The sequence below is a fragment of the Microcaecilia unicolor genome, chromosome 7, assembly GCF_901765095.1.
Source record: "Microcaecilia unicolor chromosome 7, aMicUni1.1, whole genome shotgun sequence".
Lineage (NCBI taxonomy): Eukaryota > Metazoa > Chordata > Amphibia > Gymnophiona > Siphonopidae > Microcaecilia > Microcaecilia unicolor.
The window spans coordinates 99524345-99550639 of record NC_044037.1 but is presented as its reverse complement, the minus strand read 5'-3'; the positions used below and the strand labels follow the sequence as shown (position 1 = coordinate 99550639).

Genomic DNA, 26295 nt, shown 5'->3' with positions numbered 1-26295 from the left:
CATTCTGATGAAGAAAGGCTAAAAGGTTAAAATAACATTTAATGAGTTGCTCAATCCTGTTATACTATCATTATCCATACATTCAACTTTAATATGATATTCTGATGTCTTTTGTCTTTTCAGCACTGCCTCTGCTGTTGGTATCAGGAATGCCACCATTAGACACAGGTAAGGAGCTCTGGGGCCTCTTTACTAAATTGGGGTTTTGAGTTATTGTACAGGATTGAACTTGCAGTTTAGAGCACTTCCAATAGTTTCCCATTCTTTATGCAGAGAAACATTTTTTGAAACTTACCTTTTATTGATTTTCCAATCACAGAACATTATAATCTCAGTTGCCAAAGACAGCTACACATGATGAAATTATATCTTACCTGATAATTTCCTTTCCTTTAGTCAGGCCATACCTTGCTGAATGAGGGGGTGTTATCTCCTCCTACCAGCAGACGAAGGTAGAGAAAACTGATTTTTTTTCCAGTGAACGCATGGGTATAACCTGCTGGTGCTCAGTGGAAAACTTTAATATGCATCTGCCAAAGCAGCAGATGGTCGCTTTGTAGTGCATACCCATGCCCCATCAACCACTGCATCCGCAGTGATCATTAAGGGCTACATTCTATATATGGAGCCTAAAAAATCCATGTGGAAATAAGCATATTCTATTAGGTGCGTTATATAGAATACACCTTATTAATACTGCAGCGCCTAAATCTGCGCACGTTCATTTACGCCAATAAAAACCTAGCATAAATCCATGCACATAAATTTAGGCGCACTGACCAGTATTCTATAATTATGTGCACAAATTTTTGAAATGCCCACGAAATACCCATAAACATTCCCCTTTTCAGCTATGTGCATTTATTTTGAACTGTGCATTTTACAATTTAGACGCAGTTCTTTATAGCGATTTCCACGCATAAATTGTAACTATTGCCAATTAGTGCTCATTATTGCTTGTTAAGTGCTGTTAAAAACACTGATTATCTTTTTCTACCAATTAAGTTACGCACTTATCTCCACGCGAATCTAGGCGGCATATATACAATCCGGGGGTAAGCGTGCATAACACCACATCAGTGATATTTGCTACAAGTGCTTTTTTTGTAGATAATAAGGTGCCGGTACTCATTATGGGCAGGGTCACCACATATGGCTCCACCTCTATGATAGCCACACCCCTTACACCAGCCATGGCACATATAAACAGACATCATTGAAAATATTATACTAGTATAGGAGAAAAAAATAACATGATTTTTTTTCATTATAAATCATTTCTGTAAGCTGTTACAGCTCCAGTATACCCAGTGTAAAATAAGACAGCAGATGTAAATTCTCAAATTGGACATATTCCAAACACTAAAATGAAAATAAAATGATTTTTTTCTACCTTTGTTGTCTGGTGACCTTGTTTTTCTATCCATATTAGTCCCAGTCTCTGATTCTGCTGTTCTCTATCTGTTCTCTTAACTCCGTTTCCAGGGCTTCCTTTCCATTTATTTCTTTACTTTCCTCCTTTCTTCTTCATTTCTTGCCCTACATCCATAAGTAAAAGCTGGGTCCTCCTCCATGGAATTGACTGGAGGAGGTATAACATGGATCCAGCTTTTGCCTATTTTCTCCATCCATGTGCAGTTTTTCTCCCCCCTACCCTCCCCTCCTTCCATCCACATCCAGCAACCCTCCTCTCCCCTCTGCCCTCCCCTCTATCCACCCATGTCCAGCAACCCTCCTCTCCCCCCTGCCCTCCCCTCTAGCCACCCATGTCCAGCAACCATCCTCTCCCCCTGCCCTCCCCTCCAGCCACCCTCCTCTCCCCCCTGCCCACCCATGTCCAGCAACCCATGTCCAGCAACCCTCCTCTCCCCCCTGCCCTCCCCTCCAGCCACTCATTTACAGCAACCCTCCTCTCCCCCTGCCCTCCCCTCCAGCCACCCATGTCCAGCGATTCTCTTCTCTCCCCTGCCCTCCCCTCCAGCCACCCATGTCCAGCAACCCTCCTCTCCCCCTGCCCTCCCCTCCAGTCACCCATGCCTAGCAACCCTCCTCTCCACCCTGCCCTCCCCTCCAGCTACCCATGTCCAGCAACCCTCCTCTCCCCCCTGCCCTCCCCTCCAGCCACCCATGTTCAGCAACCCTCCTCTCCCCTCCCCCTCCAGCCACCCATACCCAGCGATTCTCCAGTCCTCGCTCCCCGGTTCTCCCTCCAGCCACCCATACCCAGCGATTCTCCTCGCTCTCCGGCCCCCCTCCAGCCACCCAGGTTGTCCTGTGGATTGTTCGGGGCAGGCAGGAAAGATCCCCAGTCTTTCCTGCCCGCTGCCAGCGCTGACTCTCCCGCGGCGCTATTGCATCGCTCTTCAAAATGGCCACCGAGACTTACAAGGGTGGCTTCCAAGACTTCGGCAGAAGTCTTGCGAGGCCGCCACTGGAAGTCTCGGTGGCCATTTTTAAAGAGCAATCCGGCAGCAGGGGAGGGTCAGTGCTGGCATTGGGCAGGCAAGACTGGGGATCTTTCCTGCCTGCCCCGAAGAATCCACTGGACAGCCGGACCTCACAAAGAAGGTGCCGGTATGCTGTACCGGCACAAAAAAAGCACTGTTTGCTACCCTGCATTTGCAAATATACTTCCTTCTCAAAATATATTTTTTTAGACTTGTCATCTGGGCTAATACCATCTCCCACTAAGTGAGAGAAGACAAAGCCCCACCGAATGACAGCTCTATCAAAGTCTGAGTGGGCTCTGGCTAGCACTTCCAGCCTGTAATGCTTCACAAAGGAAACACGTTGCTGTTCTAAAATATCTTCAAGACAAAGCACCTGGGCCTCTGCCCAGGAGGTCACCTATACCCAAGTCGAGTGAGCTCTCAACCCGGGTGGCACCTGCTTATTTGTACAAATGTGACTCATCTCGCAACGGATACCTTGGATGCTGCCTAACCCTTCCAAGGGCCATGAAATAGGACAAGGAGATGATCAGAGAAGCGAAAGTCATTGTAGTATAACAATGTCTGCCTGACATCCAGCTTGTGCAGCCTCTGAGCCGAAGTGCTGGAACCTTTATCCACAAAAGAGGGCAAACAGACCGCCTGGCTCACATGGAACAGAGAAATCACGTTGGGAAGAAAGGAAACAATCATGAATGAAAAGAGAATCCACAATAGAGGAGAACTCAAGAAGTCCCACGGAAAACCTCAAGATAAAACGAAAGTGGGAATAAAAACCAGGATTCCAAAAGACTGTACCGCAACAATGATAAAAACAAAGCAGTTTATTAAACAATAAATGACTTGACACAACGTTGCATTTCGGCCTATATCAGGAGTCTGTGAGCTTAGATAAATAATACTGGATGAAGAGAATCCAGAATGTTGGAAATACACACAATATAATGCTGGATTATAGTGGTCTTAAAAAAGACCTTTGTTGGGTATATTTGCTGTGTTACCGATGTGACGATATGAGCAATACTGTTGAAAACTTGCTTTGTTTTCATCATTCTTGCGGTCCAGTCTTTTGGAATCCTGGTTTTTTATTCCCACTTTCGTTTTATCTTAACAATCATGACTGGACATCGAGTCTTCCAAAAAGGGGGATATCCACCTTATAATTGAAAGAGAAAAACGCCTAGATTTCGACCCAAATCGGGAGATAGACGTTTATCTCACAAAAACGAATAAATCGGTATAATGGAAAGGCGATTTTGGACGTTTTCAACTGCACTCCATCGCGGAAGCGTACAAAGTTGACGGGGGCGTGTCAGAGGCGTGGCGAAGGTGGAACTGGGGCGTGGTTATCGGCCGAGGAGAGATGGGCGCCTTTCGCCGATAATGGGAAAAAAGTATGCGTTTGTAGCTAGAATTTAGGGCACTTTTCCTGGTCCCTGTTTTTTCACGAATAAGGCCCCAAAAAGTGCCCTAAATGACCAGATTACCACCAGAGGGAATCGGGGATGACCTCCCCTGACTCCCCCAGTGGTCACTAACCCCCTCCCACCACAAAAAATGATGTTTCACAACTTTTTATTTTCACCATCAAATGTCATACCCACCTCCCTGGCAGCAGTATGCAGGTCCCCGGAGCAGTTGTTAGGGGGGCAGTGGACTTCAGGCAGGTGGACCCAGGCCCATCCCCCCCCTACATGTTACAATTGTGCTGCTTAATGCTTATTAGTCGTCCAACCCCCCCCCAAACCCACTGTACCCACATGTAGGTGCCCCTCTTCACCCCTTAGGGCTATAACAATGGTGTAGACTTGTGGGCAGTGGGTTTTGAGGGGGATTTGGGGGGCTCAACACACAAGGGAAGGGTGCTATGCACCTGGGAGCTCTTTTACCTTTTTTTTTGTTTTTGTAAAAGTGCCCCCTAGGGTGCCCGGTTGGTGTCCTGGCATGTGAGGGGGACCAGTGCACTACGAATCCTGGCCCTTCCCACGAACAAATGCCTTGGATTTATTCGTTTTTGAGCTGGGCGCTTTCATTTTCCATTATCACTGAAAAACAAAAATGCCCAGCTCACAAATTGTCGAATAAAACATGGACGTCTATTTTTTTCGAAAATACGGTTCGGTCCGCCCCTTCACGGACCCGTTCTCGGAGATAAACGCCCATGGAGATAGACGTTTTCGTTCAATTATGCCCCTCCACGGGTCCCAACAAGACAGAGCCTGCAGCTCCAAGACGCTCCGAGCCGATGTAATCACAGCGAGGAAAACCAATAGAACATAAGAATAGCCATACTGAGTTCGTTTATCCCAGTATCCTGTTTCCAACAGTGGCCTTTCCAGGTTACAAGCATCTGGCAGAAACCCAAATAATAGAAACATTCCATGCTACCATTCTCAGGTCAAACAATGGCTTCCCCATGTCTGTCTCAATAGCAGACTGTGTACCTTTTTTAAACCCAGATATGCTAACCGCTGTTACCACATCTTCCAGCAACGAGTTCCAGAGCTTAACTATTCGTTGAGTGTAAGGTCCATAATGGAAGCTGACCTCAGTGGCTCAAAAGGAGACCCAGAGAGCACAATTAGGTCCAGATTCAGGTCCCGTGAAGGAAAGGAAGGCCAGACTGGACAGCAGATATGAGCAACTCCTTTTAAAAACTGGGCCAGGGAAAGACCCAGCACCTTGCCCCAGAAACTGGAAATGGCGGTCACTTGAACCTTTAAAGAATTCAATGCCAGCCCTGCTCCAGGTCCTGCTGCAAAAAGGCACGGATGTCGGGACCTATGCGTTCCAAGGTAACAATACCTGCTCAGCACACCAGCCTTCAGAAGCTTTCCAGCCCACACATTGTTTAGGAATGGAGAAGACTTCCAGGACTTAAGCAGAGTAGAGATAACAGCAAGCAAGAATTCGCCTCACTAAGTACATCCTTTCAAGGGTCAAACCATTAAGCCAAAAGGGATATGGATCTTCCATTTCCACTGGTCCTTGATGGAAAAGAACACAGCACCAGGTCCACATACCACAGCCAACAAGGCCAATCTGAAGCCACCAGAAGTATGAGATGAGGGTGACGCACAACCCTGCACAAAAGCTGGCCTATCAGCCAAACTGTTTCATGTATGCCGATGATGTTACAATCTATGTCACTTTTGACAAAGATATCGAAAAAATCTTAAACAATATAAAATCAAGCCTACACCTAATGAAATCATGGGCAAACAATTTCAAACTGAAACTTAACAGAGAGAAAACCAAATTCTTAATACTAACAAACCTTCACCAACCAATTACTTCTACTTTTACTATTGGTAACAAAACTTATCCACTAAACCATAATTTGAAAATCCTGGGAGTAATAATTGATCAACATCTCTCATTTGAACCACAAGTATCTAATTTAGTGTCTACTGTACTCAAATCATTATGGAAACTAAAAAGATTGACCTTGTTTTCAAAACACAATTTTCAGATCATTAACTCAATCCTTGGTACTATCAAAATTTAATTACTGCAATGCAGTCTATGCAGGACTTAAGACCACACTAATCAGAAAATTACAAACTGTTCAAAACACAGCAGCTTGTCTTGTACATAAAGCTACCCGATACTTCAAATCGACCATGCTTCTACTCAAACTACTCTGGTTACCTATAAGTTAATGCATTACTTTCAAATTATGTGCATTCACCCACCAAATAATTTATGGTTCCTCCCCTGATGCAGGCCGATTAGGCCAAAACACGAGTTGTGTCGGGTCGTCATCCATGTTTTAGACGAACTCTGAATAAATTTTGGTTTGAACATCAGCTGTGAGGAGTTTTCATTACTCTACTTTTTCCATTGTGGTATTACCACTCACCATAAAGGAAGTACCGCCGGGCTACCACACCAGCCCAGCAGTACTTCCCACCCCCAGCAAGCTGTCATATCCAGCACTATAAAAATATATTTCTTTTGTAGCGCCGGTGTGTACCCGGCGGTAATCGGACAGTGCCACATGCTGCCTGGTTACCGCCAGGTTAGCATGGGAGCCCTTACCGCCACCTCAGTGGGTGGCAGTAAGAGCTGCGCACCATTTCTTTTAAAAAAGAAAGACTACCCTTTTACCTGCTATGGTAAAAACATTTTGGCGGTTTGGTAAAAGGGGCCCTTAGATAGTGAAAATCAGCAGTTAGGTGATTGCTCCTTTCAAACTACCTCTCCCTGCTCTCTACACTCCCAATCCCCAAACTGCCCCACCCCCTAATACTACCCACCAACATTTGCCCCAGTCACAGAAACTACCTACCCAGTAACTGGCCTACACTCCATTAGCTGTCCTCAACAACTAACCCCCCCCCCCCCCCCCCCCCCGGCAATTTCCCCACTACTTTGCAAATTACCCCACCCTCAAAATTACCCTCTGCAAACTGCCCCTACCATCAAAAACTCTAACCCTGTAACTTCTTCACCATCTTGCAAACTGTACCCATACCCAAAAACTACCCCCTGTAGCTGCTGTGGCTCACTCCAGACTATACCTACTTCCCAAAGTTACCGCTCTACAACTTCCACAACACACCCACCTGCCCCCTCCAGAGATACAACACATGCACAGCATATACATGAGATACACACATGAATTGTAAATTATTTCCTACCCCTAATCCATATTTCATCATCTTTGCTGTTGATTTTACTGTGAAAACTACTGACAATCAGGCAGTTTTCTTATCAGTTGCTATGTGTATAGCCCGATTAAGACTTTGGCTAACTTTGCACATACTTTAAAGAATAATTTCTGCTTTTCTCTTAACTCTCTTGCACGGTCTCCTTGTCCATTTTGACATTTTTTGACATTTCTTCTCTCTCCGTGTCTACCATCCATCCATAAATTCCAATGGAGAATTTGTTTGTTTTTTTTGCTATAGGCATTTTCTGTGGAGAAATAAAAAATTCACACCCCTTCAAATCTGTGTGTTCTGGATGAGCACATGTATAAGTAGCACCTTTTCTAAAAGTAGCGCTTTTTAAACATGTAAATCTTTTACAACCATCTCCTTCTTGAGTAGCTTTCTGGAGTTAACATTCCTTTTCTCACTGGTGTTCTGCTAATGCTCTAACATTCTCCAGGTACCATTCCTGTTTAAAGCAGCTTTGAATTTTAAGCATTCCCTTTCATTTTCTCTTTCTCTTCTCTTTTCAGAGCAAAATTGTCCGCAGAACATGCGTTATGTCTCATGTGGCACGGCCTGTCCCGAAACCTGTGACAGTACACCAAAAATATGCCCGGCAATGTGTGTGCAAGGCTGTGTCTGCCAAGAGGGTTATGTGCGGAGATGTGATAAAAATGACATGTGTGTACCTAAGAGCGAGTGTTACGTTGGATTGTGTTCAAACAACAGCCCTTGAAAGCCTTGCCCTCCAGGTTTAATATGTCCAGCTGTGTGTTTGCCTCCTGACTACTAAATGTTTTTGCTGTTGCTGGCAGTGAATTTCCTGGGCTGCTGTCTGATTTCTTTTCTATTTAGCTGATGCCTCTCTACCTAGCTCGCAACAGAAAGCCATCATGCCCCACATCGTTTTATGGTTCCCATCAGTTTTCCTATACTGGTCTCTTAACCCCTTATGAGATCTGACTTTCAAGGTAGCCTACTGTATGTTATTCAGGTTAACCTAGTTCTTAGAACCAGTTTAGATATATATTCATGACTGCTATTCAGAAACAGTTTAGGGTCTTGAGGCCTGGAATGGAGAATCATTTACAGTGATAGAAAATTCCTCCTATCAAATGTCTTAGCAAATCAGCCTAGTTTGCAGCCCTGAAGGCTAGCCACAATGAATATGTATCGGATATATCTGCATACATGGGATCTAAGCAACAGATTAATGTTCAGTATGACTACCATGAACCCCTTAGCTGGTTTGCTGGCTTCAAGGATTAGGGATCCATAGCCCTGTCTTAGATTTCAGGCCAAGTATTAGGCAAAATTAGGGTAAAAATGTGCATGAAGCCTGCACGCCTGTTTCCAGGCCCTCCCTGTCTCTCACCTAACCCACCCTCATCCTGTTAGACTGTCACTGAAATGCTTTGATGTTTCTCTTATATATACTGTCATCTATCAACATTTGCTTATTTCTGATCTGATGAAGAAGGACTACCTTCGAAAACTAATCAAAAATTGTATTAAGTAGTAGTAGTACTGCAATAAAAAAGGTATCATCTTATTTTCTTGTCCATGTTTTATTTTATTCTATTTCTATTCATTACTTTTAAAAGTGGACTAACACGACTACCACATCTCTCTACTCTGAGTGATTTTAAAATAGGGCCTTATGTGTCTGCAGTTTGATGTGTTGAAAGTGCTTTAACAGAAGAAAATCCACAGAAAATACAGGCAAATGAAATCTTCTATGGAAAACAATGGGGCTTCTCCCAAAGGTACTACCAAAATATGCTTCCAGCTCAGCTCCTGAAATGTTTGCGACCTTGTTCAATGTCCTCCTAAATAAACTGCCATATATTTGTCTACATTCTTCTTGTATGAAACCAAGTGTGAAATGTGATGTGGGAAATATAATTCACACTGTACTGGGGGAGCAATACAACAAACCAGATTTTATTTCACTGCAACTGAATTTCTAACTATTTAGTCCATTCACTGTACTGTACTTTGTTCACTGTTAGTTTCATTAAAGTGCCAGCATACACAGAACAATATAATCACAAAGCAATAATTATTTCCAATGTACAATCTGGCCACAAAATAAACTGAAGGAAGAGTAGGGGCTCATTTTCAAAACTAAAAAAAGAAGTCCAAACAATATCATAAGGTGATGGATGCTTTTCTCTCAAAAACATCCAAATTGCGATTTTCAGTTCAGAATATTTTTTATTGAAAACTTTTTCACCATTACAAATGAAATGTAACATTCAAATACTTGAATATGAATATTGCTCCAATATTGTATCAAAGATAATACCATCAAATTCAATTCTCATTTGCAATAATAGAGAAGAGGAAAATCGTGTACATTGGGAAGAAAGGTTGGTTATGTTGAACTTGCCAAAATACAACTGCTGATGTGAAGTACTAGTGGAATATTTATGAGAGATGAACCAATCTATACCAACAGTATCTATAAAAGCTTATTAACTGACAAAATGTGCAAGCGTATACATCAACAGTGTAGAATTATTGAAATTATAAAGACTGTACATTTTCACAGAGAAGAGATATTGGTTCCCAAATTTTAAGAAAATGGCCAACTCTATTAGCCTTTTCTGCTATTTTAGCCTCATATTTGTAAGTAAGACATATGGAATTCCACCAGAATGTAAAGGAATGTTTACTGTTATCCTTCCATTCTCGTAATATGTCTTTCAAGGCAATCGATAATATCAAATAGTTTGCATTGTTCCACTGATAAAGACTTTCCAATACAATAGAGCAAAGAATAATATGTTTGTAAGAAATTGGAAAGTTAATATTCAATACAGATGAGATTCTATCCCGTATACGATTCCAGTACTTACTTAGATTGGGACAGGAAAATAACATATGTTCCGTTGAACCAACATCCGAGTTGCAAGACCAACATAAATTGGATAATTTATGATCAATTCTATGTTTTCTAACTGGGGACCATATTGATCTATTCATTGTAAAAAATAAAGATTATAACATTGGAGCAGAGGCGAGGGGCTTATTTATTTTAGTCCAAAATAAAGACCACTGTTTTTCAGTTAGAGAAACAGATAATTCAGTCTGCCATATATTCTGGAGTAGTGTAATATTATTATATCCAACATGAGATAGAAGGATATTGTAATAGCGAGGTGCTGAATTATCCAAACCAAAGGCTTCAGATACAATGTTATATATTTGAGGTGAATTAAATGATGGGGTTTTTTCCTACTAAAGCTGTGGACAGTGCAGACTTAAGTTCAAGGTATTCAAAAAATTGAGTGTTAGGTAAAGAGAAGCATACTTGTAATTCACTAAAAAGTAAAATACCATTTGAATCAGAAATATCATTTAGATTTAGAATTTTTAATTTTGTTACATTTGTACCCTGCGCTTTTCCTACTCATGGCAGGATCAATGTGGCTTATATGTGGCAATGGAGGGTTAAGTGACTTGCCCAGAGTCACAAGGAGCTGCCTGTGCCTGAAGTGGGAATTGAACTCAGTTCCTCAGGAATAAGGTCCACCACCCTAACCACTAGGCCACTCCTCCACCAGGGGCGCAGCTACGGGTGGGCCTGGGTGGGCCCAGGCCCACCCAATTTCAGCTCTGGCCCGCCCACTCCCAATGCTCCCATTGCCGGCCACTGCTGCTTTTCCTGTTGAGCAGCAGGGCCGGCGCTACAAAAAGAAGAAGCGCTCAGCTGATTGAGTTGAGCGCCGCCGCCAATGTTAACAACGAGAAAAAAATGTAAAAAAAAAAAAAAAGCGCGGCACCGTAGGCAGCCTCGAAGCATTGGCTGCTGGCTCTGCAGGCTCCTCCCATCTCTTACGTCACTGCCCCTGGAGCGAAGCAAGGGGCAGTGACGTAAGAGACGGGAGGAGCCTGCAAAGCCAGCAGCCAATGCTTCGAGGCTGCTTGCGGTGCCGCGCTTTTTTTTTTAAAACATTTTTGTCTCGTCTGTAGCGTTGGTGGCGGCGCTCAGCTCAATCAGCTGAGCGCTTCTTCTGTTTGTAGCTGGGGCTGGCGGGCCTGAATCGGGTGGGCCTGAATCGGATGGCAGGATGGGGACTGGGGAGAAAGAGGGAAAACGGATGGCAGGATGGGGATTGGGGAGAAAGAAGGAAAACGGAAGGATGGGGAGAGAAAGAGGGAAAACGGATGGCAGGATGGGGACTGGGGAGAAAGAGGGAAAACGGAAGGATGGGGAGAGAAAGAGGGAAAACGGATGGCAGGATGGGGACTGGGGAGAAAGAGGGAAAACAGAAGGATGGGGAGAGAAAGAGGGAAAACAGATAGGAGGATGGCAGAGAAAGAGGGAAAACGGAAGGATCGGGAGAGAAAGAGGGAAAACAGACTGAAGGATGGCAGAGAAAGAGGGAAAACAGAAGGATGGGGAGAGAAAGAGGGAAAACGGATGGCAGGATGGGGACTGGGGAGAAAGGGAAAACAGAAGGATGGGGAGAGAAAGAGAGAAAACAGATAGGAGGATGGCAGAGAAAGAGGGAAAACGGAAGGATGAGGAGAGAAAGAGGGAAAACAGATAGGAGGATGGCAGAGAAAGAGGGAAAACGGAAGGATGGGGAGAGAAAGAGGGAAAACAGATAGGAGGATGGGAGAGACAGAGGGAAAACGGAAGGATCGGGAGAGAAAGAGGGAAAACAGACTGAAGGATGGCAGAGAAAGAGGGAAAACAGAAGGATGGGGAGAGAAAGAGGGAAAACGGATGGCAGGATGGGGACTGGGGAGAAAGGGAAAACAGAAGGATGGGGAGAGAAAGAGGGAAAACAGATAGGAGGATGGGAGAGACAGAGGAAAAACGGAAGGATCGGGAGAGAAAGAGGGAAAACAGATGGAAGGATGGCAGAGAAAGAGGGAAAACGGAAGGATGGGGAGAGAAAGAGGGAATACAGATGGAAGGATGGCAGAGAAAGAGGGAAAACGGAAGGATGGGGAGAGAAAGAGGGGAAACAGACGGAAGGATGGCAGAGAAAGAGGGAAAACGGATGGAAGGATGGCAGAGAAAGAGGGAAAACGGATGGATAGGAAGAGAGACACTGGATGGAAGGATGGGGAGAGAAAGAGGGGAGATGGATGAAAGGATGCAGAGAGAAAGGGGCGAGACTGGAAGGATGTGAAGAGAGAAGGGACACTGAACAGAAAAGGGTAGAGAGATAGACACTGGTTAGAAGGAGGGAGAGAGAGACATTAGATGGAAGGATCAGGAGAGAGGGTAGATGGGTGGAAGGATGGGGAGAGAAAGAGGGAAGACGCTGGATGGAAGGGTAGGGAGAAAGAGGTGACACTGGATGGAAGGATGCAGAAAGAAAGAGGGGAGACTACTGGAAGGATGGGGAGAGAGAGGGGAGACAATGGAAGGATGGGGAGAGAAAGAAGAGAGCTGCTAGATGGAAAAGGAGAGTAGTGAAAGACTGGAGAATAAGAGGAAGGGGCATGGGGAGAACAAGGGTGAGAAAAAGATGAAAAGCCATAAGTAGATGAAGGAAATTAAAGAATGGATAGTAAGAATGAATTAAATCTGGACAGAGAGAGAGAGGCAGAAAAATATTGAAGAAAGCAAAGAAAAAGGAGAGAAAAATGACAAATGGCCAGGAAACCCTGGCAGAAGAGTTAAGCAAAAATGAAGGAAAGCAGAATCTAGAGACTGGGAGCAACACAATGAGAAAAAGTAAATGGCCATACAACAAAGGTAAAGAAAATAATTGTATTTTTAATTTAGGATAAAGTAATATGGTGTTAATAAAGTTTCAGAGACCAATACTTCCTTCCTTAGGTCAGGAGAGGATACCGTAACAGCATTATACTGACCTGAGGCAGGAGGTTTTGGCCTCTGAAAGCTCACTGAAAAGGATTAGGCTATTAAATAAATTGTCTGAAATCTGATGCACTGAAAAGCAGCACTTTACCCTGTGTGACAAATGTATCTGAGTGTGACTACATTTTGCTGGGGGAGGGGGGTAGAGAGAAAATTTTGTGCCCACCCACTTTGGGTTCAGGCCCACCCAAAATTGGCAGTCTGGCTACGCCACTGTCCTCCACTAATGCCCTTAGTTATCCAAGTGTTCAAAAAAAAGGGAGATTTATTGATTTTAATGTTAGAATAGGGACCTTGTTTGTCATTAAAACAGGATGTTTTTGAAATTTATCAAATAGATGTATACTCAACAGGCTATCATGTACTATATTATATTCAATATCAGGTAATTATAAGTAGAACCTGTTCTAATCATTAGTGGAATAGGATGTGACAATTGTTGTTCTACTTATAACCATCAGGGTACGGAAACATCTAATATATCCAAAGACCACCAAGATACTGCTCTTAGTAGGAAAGCCTGATTATATAGTTTAAAATCTGCAACTAGGAGATTTTAATTTTTTAAGGGCTATACGGAGGGGGGGTGTTATTCCAGATAAAAATCATGAGAATTTTATCTATTTTCATGAAGAATGTTCTGGGAAATTTGTTGAGGCCGACTCAGAAGCACTACACCCCAGTCAATGAAAAATCAACATCCCAGCCTTCTCTCCCTTCTCTCCAACCTCCTGTATGTCCAGCACCTCTTCCCTCCTCTCCAACCCTCACATGTCCAGTGCCTCTCTCCCCTCCCACAGTTTCACCCCTTCACATCTTTCTTACCCTCCCCTGCCACAGCGGTGCTTGCACTTTAATGCTATCATTCCGCTGGGCAGGAACTCCACACAGTGCGTCAGGGTCTTCCTCCTACCATGTCTCACCCATTGATGCAACTTCCTGTTTATTCAGGCTGGGCAGGACACAGCACAGAGAGAAGGCCCCAATGCAGCATGCAGGCATGTGTGAAGTTCCTGCTGGGTGGAGATGATAGCATTAAGTGCAAGTGCCACGGTGGGGATCGGAGGAGGGTAAGGAAGACGCAGAGGTGGCAGCGCCTGAACTGTGGAAGAGGAGAGAGGTGCTGAACATGCGGGGGTTGGAGGGATGGGAAGAGGCACTGGATATGCATGCATTCAGGCTGGAGGTTAGAAGAAAGGGAGAGAGGCGCTGGGCATGTAAGGAGGTGCTGGAAGGAAGGGATAGAGATGTGGAAGTGCAAGGGAAGGGAGAGAGGTGCTGGACATGCAAGGGGGGCTGAAGCAAAGGAAGAGAGTTGCTGGATATGTAAGGGGAGGGAAGGGATAGAGGTGCTGGATAGGTGGAGAGTGGGAGGGAAGGGAGAGAGGTGCTGGATATGTGGGGGGGGGGGCAGGCGGGAAGGGTGAAAGGTGCTGGGCATGCAAAGGGGGCTAGAGCAAAGGGAAAGAAGTACTGGACCTATGGGAGGGGGATGGGTTAGAGGGAAAGGAGAGGGATGCTGGACCAAGGAGATAAAAGAAGAGGGGGTAAAATGCTGAACCCACTGTGGGAGAATGAACCAGCTGTATAAGGGGAAAGGAAGAGAGAAGGAGAGGAGCTTGTTAGGGTGGGGTCAGAGAGGAGAGTGACACATTGGTGTGGGGGAGGAAGAAAGGGGACATAGGGAGATATAGAGAAACAGAAAGGAGATGATGGGCACTGCGTAGAGACAGGGACACAGGTGAGATGCTGTATTGAGATGGCATAATGGCATAGAGGGGCAATGGCTAACACGGTGGGGGGGGGGGGGATATGGGAATTGAGATAAAATGGACACGGGGGGGGGGGGGGAGGGAGATATGGGAATACAGACAAAATGGACACAGAGGGGAGATGCCAGACAAGGGGGAGAATAAGAACACAAAAGGGAGATGCTGGGCATGGGTACACAAAGGAATGATGATGGATGCGGGGATGTGAACACAGGGGAGATGCTGAACAAGGAAATATAGGGACACAGAGATGGGAGCTTGATGGTGGACATGGAGAGAGAAGAAATGTCAAATGGACAGGAAAGACTGAGGGAAGCAGAAACCAGAGACTGGGACCAATATGATTTGAAAAATAAAATGACCAGACAACAAAAAGGTGCAATATTTTTATTTTCTATTTTGTGATTAGAATATGTCAGATTTGGCATGTACATCTTGCCAGAGCTGGTGTTAGACATGGCTGGGGCTCATGGTAGAAATCTGTGAGAGGACCCCAAAGCCCATTACCAGGCTTCTGGTAGGCATTGGGGCTCTCTCAGGTCAGACAGCCAAGAACAGTTGCCCTAGTTGCAACCCCCACCCCCCCCCCCCCAACACCATCCCTGGCATGTGCTATCGTTTATATTTTGCACAGGGGGAAATGCCTTTCTTTCTTGTTTCTCTAGTGTTGTACTACATGCAAGGTCCTGGGGTTTCAGTTTAATTTTTATTTATAGTTTGTGGTCACTTATTCTATATTTGGCAATTGTGTTCTGTGTGTGTGACCCTGAGGTATTCTGTCACCATGAAGTTTCTGTGTAGCATTCTATAGTAATTTGGCTTGTTCCGTTTTCTCGATAGATGTATCAATATTTTAGGGGCCCACTGTAATATTTAGGGCTCTACTTATTCATAGGTAGGATCCTTGTTTAGGAAGTTAGTGCTGGCATGGTAGATTTGCTCTAGAGTCAAAGTGATTTTTGTTTATAGATTTTTTTTAATTATTTTACAATATGTCTATTATTGATATTACCAAACTTTCTTCAGTGGCCAATTGAGTTTTATGGGGAAATGTCTTGCTCTGCTCTGCATCTATTGTTGGTGGAAGGCCAGGAGGTTCTCTGGGTGCGGAATGTATTTGGCTTCAATACCATATGTGTGTTGGAGGACTGTGGATCAGTGGGGGCTAAAGAAGAGTACAGTCTCCTGTACTTCCCTTAGCTCTCAATTGGCCACTGAAGCCTGCACCGCTACCCTCATTGAAGTAATTGGGAGTGAGGTAGAGGTGGAGCACTTGGTGGGGTAGGGACAGAGCATGGGTGCATCAGGTGACTGTTTTTTTTTCTCTTTCAAAAAGTTGGCAACTCTAGTGCCCACCCATCCAACCTGTTGGCCCACCCAAAAATTGCCTTCTGACTATGCCACTGCTTAATAAGTAAAATATTTGTTTAGCAATCATCATTTTTACTGTTTCCAGTTTACCCCACCATGATAGAAATAAGGGATTCCATCTAAGGCAAAGATTCTGTAAAAGAAAGAACCCTATTCATATTTTCTTGTAATGTCTTTGTTAAGGTGGATTTAAATGTTAGACCCAGATATTTAATTCCATTTTTGAACTAGAAAATAGATGATAAATTGCTCTTCATACAATAAAGTAAGGGGTCCTTTTACAAAGGCACGCTGAAAAGTGGCTTGCGGTAGTGTAGGCGCAGGTTTTGGGCGTGCAGAGAATCATTTTTCAGTGCACCTGTAAAAAAGGCCTCTCCCCCCCCCCCCCCCCCGGAAAATGGATGTGCAGCAAAATCAAAATTGCCACGCGTCCATTTTGGGTCTCTGACCTTACCGCCAGCCATAGACCTGGCAGTAAAGAATGTGGGCATTAAGGACCTACATGAGTCAGATGGAGTGTGTCTGCTATGCGCGTCCGAAAGTAAAAATTATTTTTCAGACATGCATAGAGGAAGTGCGCCAAAAATGAAATTACCGCAAGGAATGGATCCTCAGGAGCTTAGTCAAGATCGGGAGGCGGGGCTGGTGGTTGGGAGGCGGGGATAGTGCTGGGCAGACTTATACGGTCTGTGCCAGAGCCGGTGGTGGGAAGTGGGACTGGTGGTTGGGAGGCGGGGATAGTGCTGGACAGACTTGTACGGTCTGTGCCAGAGCCGGTGGTTGGGAGGAGGGGCTGGTGGTTGGGAGGCGGGGATAGTGCTGGGCAGACTTATACTGTCTGTGCCCTGAAGAGCACAGGTACAAATCAAAGTAGGGTATACACAAAAAGCAGCAAATATGAGTTATCTTGTTGGGCAGACTGGATGGACCGTGCAGGTCTTTTTCTGCCATCATCTACTATGTTACTATGTTACCGCAAGACCCATGCAGTAGTCGGGCAGTAAGTCCATTTTGGCACATGTTGGGCATGCGCAGGCACCTATGCTTAAACTTAAACAGTACAGACAACCAAGTTTGCAGTTGCTGTGTGTATGGCAAAGATAAACTCACATCTAGGCTGGGCGCTGCAATTTCTGTTGGCGTCATTTGAATACATCTATATTATATTATAGGCGCTTTAAAAACTGATGCTGAACTGTTAAATGATTAAAAGATTTGGAAGAAAATGTGTAAAAAATATATATTTTTTCTATCTATAAGAGTGTGGAAAAGTAGTAAATACAGTTGGACTCTTTCTTTGCACTATATTGGGAGATTTTTTTTGCTTTTTGAGCTTTTGTGCTGATTTCCCATTTTCCTGTCTTTTGTTGGTAAAATATGTAACATGTCATCCATGAAGACACATGAAGGCATTAGCCAGCAGCCCTTCCTTGGACTTCAGGTCCTTCACCACCATTTCAAATGTATAGATTGAATGCACTGTGAGAAAACTTCACTCACTGACCTTCAATTTCACTTATTGGTGAGGTACATGTCACTCTTCTGGATGGGCCACCCTTGGCATCTCTGACAACAAAGGTAGACATTTTTATTTCTATTTATTGTTTGGAATATGTCAGTTTTTCGAAGTGCATCTGTCAGAACTAGTTTTAGACATGGCTGGGGCTCGCGAGAAATATCTCACTCATTTGGCCTTCAATCTCCATCATTGCGGTAGTAAATCTTCCACATTGGAATGGGCCACTCTTGGCATCTCTGCATTTATATGGCTATATTGGACAATGCTTATAGCCATGTTCAGTCCCTGTGTCTTTAAATAGGATAGGAGTACAAATCTGTCATTCTGTAGTACTCTGTGATAGGAACTTCTTGAGCACATGTCCCAGTCCCTGTGAATTATGGGCAGGGGCGTAACCAGACACAGTATTTTGGATGGGCTCAGAGCTAACTTAAATGCGCCTTTCCACGGCATGGCATGGCACGGCACTCCATAGCTAAACCCCCCTCCTCCCTGAGATATTAAAAAAAATTATAGATTTGTTCACCTACCCCACATCAATATCTCTCTCCTCCGCAGTGTCCAGGCATCTGACCGCCTGTCTCTGAACCCCGTCCCTTCCTGGTGTACCTTACAGGCATCCGTGGTGCCTGCAGTGATTCAATTATTGCTGCCTGTGCTGACTCCGTAGACTTCCATCGGCCAGGTCCCGCCAGACAGGAAATGATAAAAGGGAGGGCAGGACACGGCTGATGGAAGCCTGCAGGGCTGGTGCAGGCAGCAATAATGAATCACTGCAGGCACCGGGGACAATGTACTCTTGCACTTTCTGTTTTGTCTGGTGCATGCCATAGGAGTTTTGTGATAAGCGCAGCTCTTGTGCACATGCGTCACTCATGCACCTCCCCCTTCCTTTCGCTTTAGTAGGGTGCATAAAATTTGCAACCCATTTTCTTTGGGCATTGGGGGGCGAGTTTTCAGCGCTGTTCTTTCATAATGGTAAGTGCTCTCTTGCCTCTAGTACCAGAGTTTTGAGCATTTGGCCCTAAATGTGTTTCTTGGTTTTGGTTTCCCTCTTGGCTCAGCTACTAAGCCCTGGCTTTCCATTCTGACCCATAGCACAACTCTATTGCTCAACTTCTGATTCAGATCAGGCTAGCTTTGGGGGGGGGGGGGGTGACCTGTGTGGCTCTGCAGGGCACCATGAATGATATTCTTCCACATTATGTGGGCCAAGGAAAGAGGGAAGTGGGGAAACAATGGTGCTGGGAAAAGAATGGAGAAGAAAGAAGGGGGATGTTTAGTTAAAGGAGAGAGTTAGAAGGATGTTGTGCTGGAGTCACCACTGTTAACAGAAAGGGCATTGTGCCAAAGCTGTTACTCAAGCCCTAACGTACTCCCTGTTGTTCAATCAATACAACTTTACTTAAATTTTCAATTTCTTTAATATATAAACATAAACAATACAAAACATACAACCCCAAAGTACCCTCAGTACTCCTAAAGATCCCCCAAACCAATTCCAATCACTCACACACATGCATACTCCGTATCCCAGCTGTTGTTAAATACCCACAGATAAATACATTTCATAATCACTTTCTTCTCTACTTCATATTCTAGAATGCGGAGCTAAAAAGCTCTAATGACTGTCCTTTTAAATGTTCAGCATAATGACCATAACCTTATATCCGGTATGGTACTATGTCAATTAAGAACTTATTCAGTCAAAAACCAAATGCTGGCATCACTCCGTGCTGTTGAGGAGCTTCATAATTTAAGCTTCAAAATATAATACACTGTGTGATGTAAGCGTCAGTGATTAGAGGGTCCGGCTGCTGAGGGCACCTTCAGCGCGTCCTCAATCAAAGCAAACTCTCGTTCTCGGTTCTCAATGCAAGACCGCATTTCAATCTTGGCTTCCTCAGGAGAACCACAATCGACAACCTGAAAGGACACACATAACATTCCTATATACAATAACCGCAGCAAACTTTACTGCAACTTCATATAAACTCATTTAACCAACATTTATATCCTATGATAATAATATCTCCTTTGGCAGCTTACCCAGCGGGCTGTTTCCCAAATCTACGTGGTCAGGAAATGACGACGCTCACTTTCCGACCCATGCTGGCATTCCTAAAGTATCCAAACAGGTCACGCCCCCCTATATACGTCAGCTGTTACTACCAAAGCTGTTACTACCAAATGAGGAGTCAATTTCCATTTTTGCAGAAGGCACTAGAGTCAGTACTAACTCAGCTCCTCAAACCAAACACAGTGGGTTAATATGAATGAATGCCTTTGGGTTCACTAAAATTTCCTGAGCAGCATGTGATCTTTGGGGTTTTCAGTCTGAGGCAGAAAGAACCACATGCAAATATGGCCCAGGGGGCTGTTGAGCAACTGATTGCTGAGCTTCCAAGGTTTGTGCATGCAGTTGGTGGAGCAGCTCATAGGGCGTTTCTAGATTTGAAACTGCTATGTATTTCAGTCTGTGAGTTCCAGATGTGAATGGTGTCTGGGGATCTGGGAAAGGAAGGTAGGAATATGATCCTTTCTGGGAAAGGTGGGCATAAAAAATGTGAAATGTGAGATGGATCTGCTTAGGAGGTATGAGGGATGGGCGAGCCTAGTCTGCAGGGGAGGAGTACTGGCCAAGGTGGAATGAGAGGGAACCTAATGGGAGGAGGAATTAGAAGGGGGCAAGGCAGGTCAAGTCTGGAGGAAATAGGGAGCACAGAAGTATTGAATGGGGGAGTAGAGTAGGTTTGAGGGGTTATTAAGCACCCTATCCCAAAATAAACTCAAACTATAGAGTAGGAGAAAGAAGTAAGGGAAAAACAGAATAAGATGAAAGGAGAAAGATGACATTAAGGCAGGGAGGGTCTGAGAAAGAAGTAAGAATAGTTTGAGAGAAGAGAAAGTGTATGGTATGGACAGATTAAGTAGGGAAGAGGGACTATTGAGGACTGACTAGAAGGAAGAGAATATGGGTTGGAGAGATGGACAGGGTGGACTGCAAAGCATAGAGTGAGTGTTGTGTAGATGGGCTTGGCGTAAGGTGGTAAATTGTGGCGATGAGTTGGGGTTGGGGAAGAAGAAAGACTGGTGGGACTTGTGCTACCTCTGGCATTTCTTTTACCCACAAGTCCTCCCTGTGTGCATACCACCTGCTGTGCTCGTCATTGAAAGACAGTCTGGCTAGTTGTGTTCACAACCCACCATGCTTTAATTTCCTTTATATGGACTTGGTAATTTGGGCCTAGTTAAGCACCCCAATCATTTTGAAAAGTTGGCTCCTATGGCTGCGGTCTATTTTGTTGTTTGTTTGGGTCAACAGCCACAGGCTGCATCTTAATTAACAAAGTTGCCTTGAAACAAAAATGTAGAAAGACAAAACAAAATGTAAAAAAAATACTGCAAATGACACAGGAAACCAAAGAAGTCTTTTTTTTTTTTTTGTCTGCACATTCCTAGTTCTAACTTGGTTCTTTTCTTAGGTCCATGATCACATATACTGAGTTAAACTTCCTTCCTGCTTTTCATCCTGTCATCTTGCCTTTGAAATTCCACAAGGAACAATTCTTGAACATAATTTTTTCTATGCAGATACTTGCTACTATCATACAGATTCTGGGCCTTAGTGGCTACATATTTGTCGAAGATATTCAATTTGTTTACTACACAGGCCAAGCCAGTCCTGATCTAACTTCAGCATATTCCTGAATATTATTAAAATCAACCCTACCAAATCAAAAGTGATGAGGATTTCAGACTGTCCTCCGCTGTGTCTTTAATCTTGTATTAATAACACCCATTCCCCTTTTTCACTACCGAACAATCCTTAGCTTTAAATTTAACTCTTTACTGACTTTAAATTCAGAGCTATTAAATCTTCTTATTTTGTTGTTGTTGTTGTTTTTTTTTTTTGCTTTGTGAAACCCTTCTTCCCAGAAGATTTGAAGATGGCCTTTGCTCTGATTTTAAAACCATATTATTGCAATTTTCTTTACTTAAGTGGTTAGTGCTACTGAATATGAGCACAAAAAGCTACAGCTGTAGTCGACTATTTTTTGGGCGGTCCTTGGGTGGACTCGGTACTTACACGGCTAAGAGCTGATATTCAGCACTTAGGGGCCCTTTTACAAAGGCGCAGGAGTGTTAACGAGTGGGTTGCGCTCACCAAATTGGCACTACCACCGGGGTAGCATGTTTGCCCTATGGTAATTCTGATTTTGACACCCGCCGAATCCCGTGGTAGAATCCTGCTTGAGAAGAGTTCCTTCAAAGTCACTGTTTCCAGAAATGAAATTAAACTCTAATTTTATTGGTTACTCACCATCCACACCCTCTGAGCTCCTAGCTATAAATCCTGAGAACTTTGGGGAGCTCTTCAGATGTGACTTAGCTTGGGAAGAAGATAGCATCAGAGACTGAAGGAAGGACACTTGCCTTTGCTTTCTGCAGCTGCTTAAGGATCAGGTAAAAGTTCCACAAATCTTCCAGTACATCTGCTTGCATGATTTTCTTTTCCAGTGGCAGTTTTTCCTCTACTGTAAATTGCACTCTTTGAAATGTTGGGCTAAGGCTGCCTATTTTAAATAGGTGTAAACAGACTGACTTGCTGGCTTTTGCCCTTTTCTTGCACTAAAATGAAACCTTTCCCTATGAGTGAAAATGTGAAACTTCCTGCTCTGCTGCTGGTAATCTTCCAGATCTCCTTCAAGGAGGAAATATATATATATTTTGAGATTTAAGTAAATTTTATTAGATTTTTAAGGGTAACAAGCCTCCAAATTCAATACAAAATAACAATGTTTTATAACTTCCATTCCATAAGAGAAGCTATATGATAACAGGCAGTACTTATAAATATATCAATAATATAGAACAATAAGACATGTAACTGGATAAAAATTGAATAATGTAGCAGTTCAAAAACTTGAATTGAGTGAATACACAACAAGTATACAGATAAATGAAGCTGATATACACTTTAATGGAAGTTAAATGAATATGAATAGTAATTTTTTAAAAACGAGGAGAGAGGGAAAAAGGGGGGATTAGATATTATGCTCAGGTGGCTATTTAGACTCCATAAATTGTTGTAAAGCTAACCAAATTTTATGATTAGTTATCTGAAAATTACCAGTATTGGCTGTACAATAGCTATGAATTTGTAAGACATTATTCCACCAAAAATGTATTTTAAGTTGTGAATTATCCTTCCAATTGGATAGTACATATTTAAGGGTAATTGCTATCAATGTGTCAAAAAGTTTAGATTTGTAAACATCTACAGAATGATCTAATATCAATGAACCAAAGATAATCTTTTTAGGAGTCATAATTTCAGTAAAGTTAAATATGGATGAAATAATTTGCCATACTTTGGTCCAAACTAAATTGATACAACGGCATTCAAAGGTGATACATTTTAATCAGACTGCCAAGAGATGGGATGGAATGGGTCGGACAGGGTTATAAACTGGCCTTTTTCTCAAAATATTGACTGCAGGGAAAGAAAGGTGCAACCAGAGCTGTTTTAATTGGTGGACGTGGTAAAACTGTCTGATTCTTTGGGGATCTCTGGAAGAATGGATTTCAGAGAGTCAGGTCCTGATAATGCTAGCAGAGCGTGAGTTAAAGTTTAGTTTATTAGGCACTTGCTTAACTGCCTTTCAAACTAAATCAAAGTGCTGAACAGTCTACATGGAAACAGAAAAGAACTCCAACACATACACACAGCCTATAGAAAGACTCCATGGGGGCTGAATTTTGGGAGCTGGTCAGGGAATAGGGGATGATTTACTACTGGGCTCATTTTCAAAAGAGAAGGATGTCCAAAAAGCGACACAAAAGGCGCATGGACATCCTTGTGAAAGAAAGTCGTCCAAATCCAATAATCAAAACAAAACTGTAAAGACGTCCTCAGCGCAAGGACTGGCAGAGGTCTGTGGTCAGATCTTGCCCGCCTTACAAGGCTCACAAAGCTTTTTATTTATTTATTTATTTGTTGCATTTGTATCCCACATTATCCCACCTCTTTGCAGGCTCAATGTGGCTTACAATATATCATGGATAATGGAAATGAGAGGAGAATTGACATTTAGTGTTACAGAAGTATTTTGGTTGCATGGTAATGGAATACATGGTAGTGAAATGACAATGATATAAGGCATTCTTAACATTACTAGATATATGTGGGGATTTCACATGTTTTGGTCTTTGTGGTATATCTTGTCGAAGAGATGGGTCTTCAGCAGTATGCGGAAGTTGGTCAGTTCATAGGTCGCTTTTATGCGTGCTCATATAGGAAAAGGTTGATGCGTGCATTAGTTTATATTTTAGGTCTTTGCAATTGGGGAAATGAAGATTAAGAATGTGCGAGATGATCTTTTAGCATTCTTTGAAGGAGTAAACAAACATGTGGACAAAGGGGAACCGGTTGATATTGTGTATCTGGATTTCCAAAAGGCGTTTGACAAGGTACCTCATGAAAGGCTGCAGAGGAAATTGGAGGGTCATGGGACAGTGGCGTAGCCAGAAGTCAATTTTTGGGTGGGCCAACAGGTTGGATGGGTGGGCACTAGACAGTGGTTTGCTGGTAAATGTTTAACAACAGGCTCTCTCCCCGGTCCACCTCTGCGCCCCCCCCCCCCCCCCCCCGTCCACCTCCCCTCAAAATTGCAGAACTGGCTGTAGCCGGGGAGAGAGCCTGGGAGGGGGGAGGCAATGCATTACTCTCTCCAGGAAAAATAAAATTAAATGATCCCAGGTTCCAATCTAATTCATGTTTAATGTGGGATAATATGCCATAAACAAGTAAATAAATAAATATAAACTTTTAATGTTGAGCACCTGATTCTCAAAGTGAACATATTCCAAACACTATAATGAAAATAAAATGATTTTTTCTACCTTTGTTGTCTGGTGACTTTGTTTTTCTCATCATGCTGGCCCAGTATCTGATTCTGCTGCTATCTGTCCTCTTAACTCCGTTTCCAGGGCTTCCTTTCCATTTATTTCTTTACTTTCCTCCTTTCTTCTTCATTTCTTGCTCTACATCCAAGTAAAAGCTGGGTCCTCCGCAGACTTGACTGTCCAGTGGATCCAGCTTCTGCCTACTTTCTCCATCCATGTGCAGTTTTTCTCCTTTCTTTTCCCTCATATCACCTCCTTCCTCTATCTTCCCTCCCCTCCATCCATGTCAGCATTTCTTCTCTCTCCCTTCCCCTCCATCCATGTGCATCTCCTTCCTCTGTCTTCCTTCCCCTCCATCCATGTCCAACAATTCTCTCCCTGCCCTCCCCTCCATCCACCCATGTCCAGCAACCATCCTCTCTCCACTGCCCTTCCCTCCATCTATGTCCAGCAACTCCCCTGCCCTCCATCCATCTATCCATCCATATCCAGCATTTCTCCCCTCCCCTCCATCCATGTGCATGTACTTCCTCTGTCTTCCCCCCCCCTCCATCCATGTCAAGCATTCCTCCTCTCTCCCTTCCACTCCATCCGTGTGCATCTCCTTCCTTTGTCTTTCCTTTCCTCCATCCTTGTCCAACATTTCTCCTCTCTTCCCTGCCGTCCACTCCATGTCCAGATTTCTTCTCTTCCCTCCCCTCCATCCATGTCCAGCACCTTCCCTCTTTCTCTTCTACCCTTCCATCCAGTGTCATCCTTCTTTCTCTCGCCATCCTTCTACCCATTACCCTCTCCCAATCCTTCCGTCCATTGTCTCCCTCTAACTCCCCTTCCTTCTAAACAGTTCTCTCTCTCTCAATCCTTTTCCATTCAGCATGTCCTCTCTCCCCATCCTTCCAGTGTCTTTCCTCTTTCCCTCCCTACCCTTCCGTCCAGTGTCTTCCCTCTTTCTGCCCCTTCCTTCCAGCATTTTCCCTCTTTCTCCCTCCTTTTATTCTGCATTTCTCCGTCTGACAGCTAGGGTCCCCCAGTTTCTCCCCAGCAGTTTCTCTCTCTCTCCTGCCCATGACCCCTCTTTCTCTCCCCATCTTTTCACTCATCTCTCTCTCTGTACCCCTCTTCCATCCAGCATCTTCTCTCTGGCTCTCCCCTGCTCTTTTCCACGTCCCTGGCTCTCCCCTGCTCTTTTCCATCGCCCCTCTTTCTCTCCCCATCTCTCTCTAGCTCTTCCCTGCTCTTTTCCATGACCCTGGCTCTCCCCTGCTCTCTTCCATGTCCCTGGCTCTCCCCTGCACTTTTCCACTTTCTCTCCCTCCCCTCCAGCTCTCCCCTCCAGTGTTTTCCCCCTCTTCTTCTCCTCCAGTCAATCTCAGACTGTCTCTCTCTCTCTCCCCGACCCCCAAATCCCTCTCTCTTCCTTTCCTCCAGTACAGTCACTCTCAGTCTCTCCCTCTTACTTCTCCTTCTCTCCTCCAGTCTAGCTAGTCTCTCCCCCCCCCACCCCCCACCAATGCAGCGTGTGTCCCTCTCCCTCCCAGCGGTCCCTCTAATTTGATTACATCGCCATCCCTGTCCCAGCACTAACTAAACCGCTTCCTTCAGGGATTCAACCCCACCATGGCCTTCCTCAACGCGTCGTGATGTGAACTCGTCCCGCCCGGAAGTTGCGTCAGAAGCGGCAGAAGAAGAATGCAGCCTTACGCGAATCGCGTGACTCGATGTTACTAGGTAGCCTGGAAGCGAAGGACGGCATCGAAGAGCTTGGCTG

The 26295-nt window shown here is 44.1% G+C and overlaps 1 protein-coding gene across 4 annotated transcripts in view; it reads left to right on the top strand.

Moving 5' to 3' along the window:
• Positions 1-26295, top strand: part of LOC115474306 (venom serine protease inhibitor-like) — a 187787-nt gene that overhangs the window by 15082 nt on the left and 146410 nt on the right. Inside the window, exon 1 of one of the 4 annotated variants that reach the window (XM_030209729.1) lies at positions 20067-20142. The exons of 1 other annotated variant lie outside the window; for it this stretch is intronic. In XM_030209729.1, the coding sequence (XP_030065589.1) occupies positions 20115-20142 (28 nt within the window). In that variant the 5' untranslated portion in view covers positions 20067-20114. Of the gene's footprint in view, positions 1-20066; positions 20143-21988; positions 22086-26295 lie in introns of those variants that run through there. 2 more of the 4 variants (XM_030209730.1, XM_030209732.1) reach the window with 2 other exon arrangements.